Genomic DNA, 1,474 nt, shown 5'->3' with positions numbered 1-1,474 from the left:
TTGAAATGTTGATTATTCTAAATAATACATGAGTGGGGGGATTGTGTTTGTAGTACAGGGGTCGGCAACCTATGGCACACGTGCCATCATTGGCACATATGAAGCCTAAATTATTATATAAAAGAACAAACACTTACACGCATAGCGCGGTTCAAAATTCTGATTCAAAATCTAAATTAAACCACTTTGATTAAACTGCTGGATTTTCCCGTTCTTAAAGAATGAACGTCGGTATGACGTCATATTCTTGCGGCGGAAGTTGCTGCCTGAACTCTAACGCCTGTCAGAGGCGTCGCTTGATCCTTCACATGTTCCAGTGCGTATGATCTCTGAGAAAGGTCTTGACATGGCTGATTTTAGTTCAGGCTTTGATATGCCGTTGGCTAGTTCTTCAGAAAGCGCCGATGCTTCGGAGCTTCAGCGTCTGATTGCTGTGGAGCAGCAGAAAGCGCAGTTTCAAGCGCAGGTATCTCGCTAATCCGTGTGCTACTGAATCATTCTACACCAATTAGCGAGGTCCTCAAATTGAATTGTAACCGTGTTTAAAACTGTATTTGTAGGTACACAACTTTACGGATGCTTGCTGGGATAAATGTGTGGACAAACCGAGCAGCAAATTGGACTCACGAACTGAGACGTGTCTCGTAAGCTGCGTGGAACGTTTCATCGACACAACCCTTACCATCACGAATCGCTTTACACAGATGGTCCAGAAGGGCGCGCATTGATGAAGGACAGTGTGTCCTCAAAGACAGTTTGCACATATTGTCGTTATTTTTATGGTGTCTGTTTACTTCCCGCATGGTCTGTCAAAGAGTCTGTTCCTGTAATATCTAAAGCCTTTGCTCACACTCTCTGAAATGTTTATAAAATTATAGCTGATCCATTAGAACAGCAAGCAAAGATTATTCACAATGTGACGAACGAATGTTTGCTGTCCATTATCATCAATACATGTAGTTTGCATTTTGCTGTACCATTTCCATCACTGCAGTACAGTTATACATCTGTCAAACTATTCCGGGTTTGATTGACTTAATAAGTGGATACTTTTCAATTATGAAATGGAACAAAAATGAAATGAGCTGGGGTTTTACCTGAAAATAAAACGGCTTTAAGAACAGTTTTGAATAACTTCACAAAAAAATAAAATAATAATAATAATAATAATTTAATGACTTCCTTGTTTTTAATTACTTCCTTGGTTAAAATACAGACAGCATGGCAGATTTAAGATGATAAAAGAAAAACTACAAAGTTTTCTAAAAATGTTTTGCCTGATGAACTTAGACCTTACTATTTTTCTCCTGTTCATGTAGAAACAAAGCAGTGATGTCATGGTAACCTGGTTAGTATTACTTGCTCAACAAAATGTTTTTTCTCAGCAGTTTGCCTGGTGTACATTCAAAAAAAGATTAAATTTTCACGTCAGTTTTACTCGATTCTCCTATGTACGTATTACTCAAAAAATGTA

General features: G+C 38.3%; 1 protein-coding gene across 1 annotated transcript; it reads left to right on the top strand.

Moving 5' to 3' along the window:
- The first annotated feature begins 263 nt into the window (after positions 1–263).
- LOC127440147 (mitochondrial import inner membrane translocase subunit Tim8 A-like) lies at positions 264–1,170 on the top strand. The gene is made up of 2 exons (XM_051696575.1): positions 264–466; positions 561–1,170. The coding sequence occupies exons 1-2, from the start codon at positions 323–325 to the stop codon at positions 726–728; spliced, it is 312 nt and encodes a 103-aa protein (XP_051552535.1). The 5' UTR covers positions 264–322; the 3' UTR covers positions 729–1,170.
- The last annotated feature ends 304 nt before the right edge of the window (positions 1,171–1,474 follow it).

Source organism: Myxocyprinus asiaticus, chromosome 4 (genome assembly GCF_019703515.2).
Source record: "Myxocyprinus asiaticus isolate MX2 ecotype Aquarium Trade chromosome 4, UBuf_Myxa_2, whole genome shotgun sequence".
NCBI lineage: Eukaryota > Metazoa > Chordata > Actinopteri > Cypriniformes > Catostomidae > Myxocyprinus > Myxocyprinus asiaticus.
Note: the sequence above shows the minus strand (reverse complement) of the source record. Positions and strands in the feature narration are given on the sequence as shown.

Coding starts and splice junctions, on each gene's coding strand:
- LOC127440147 (XM_051696575.1), top strand. CDS start 323: ATGATCTCTGAGAAAGGTCTTGACATGGCTGATTTTAGTTCAGGCTTT. Junction 467..560: donor AAGCGCAGTTTCAAGCGCAG/GTATCTCGCTAA, acceptor CTGTATTTGTAG/GTACACAACTTTACGGATGC.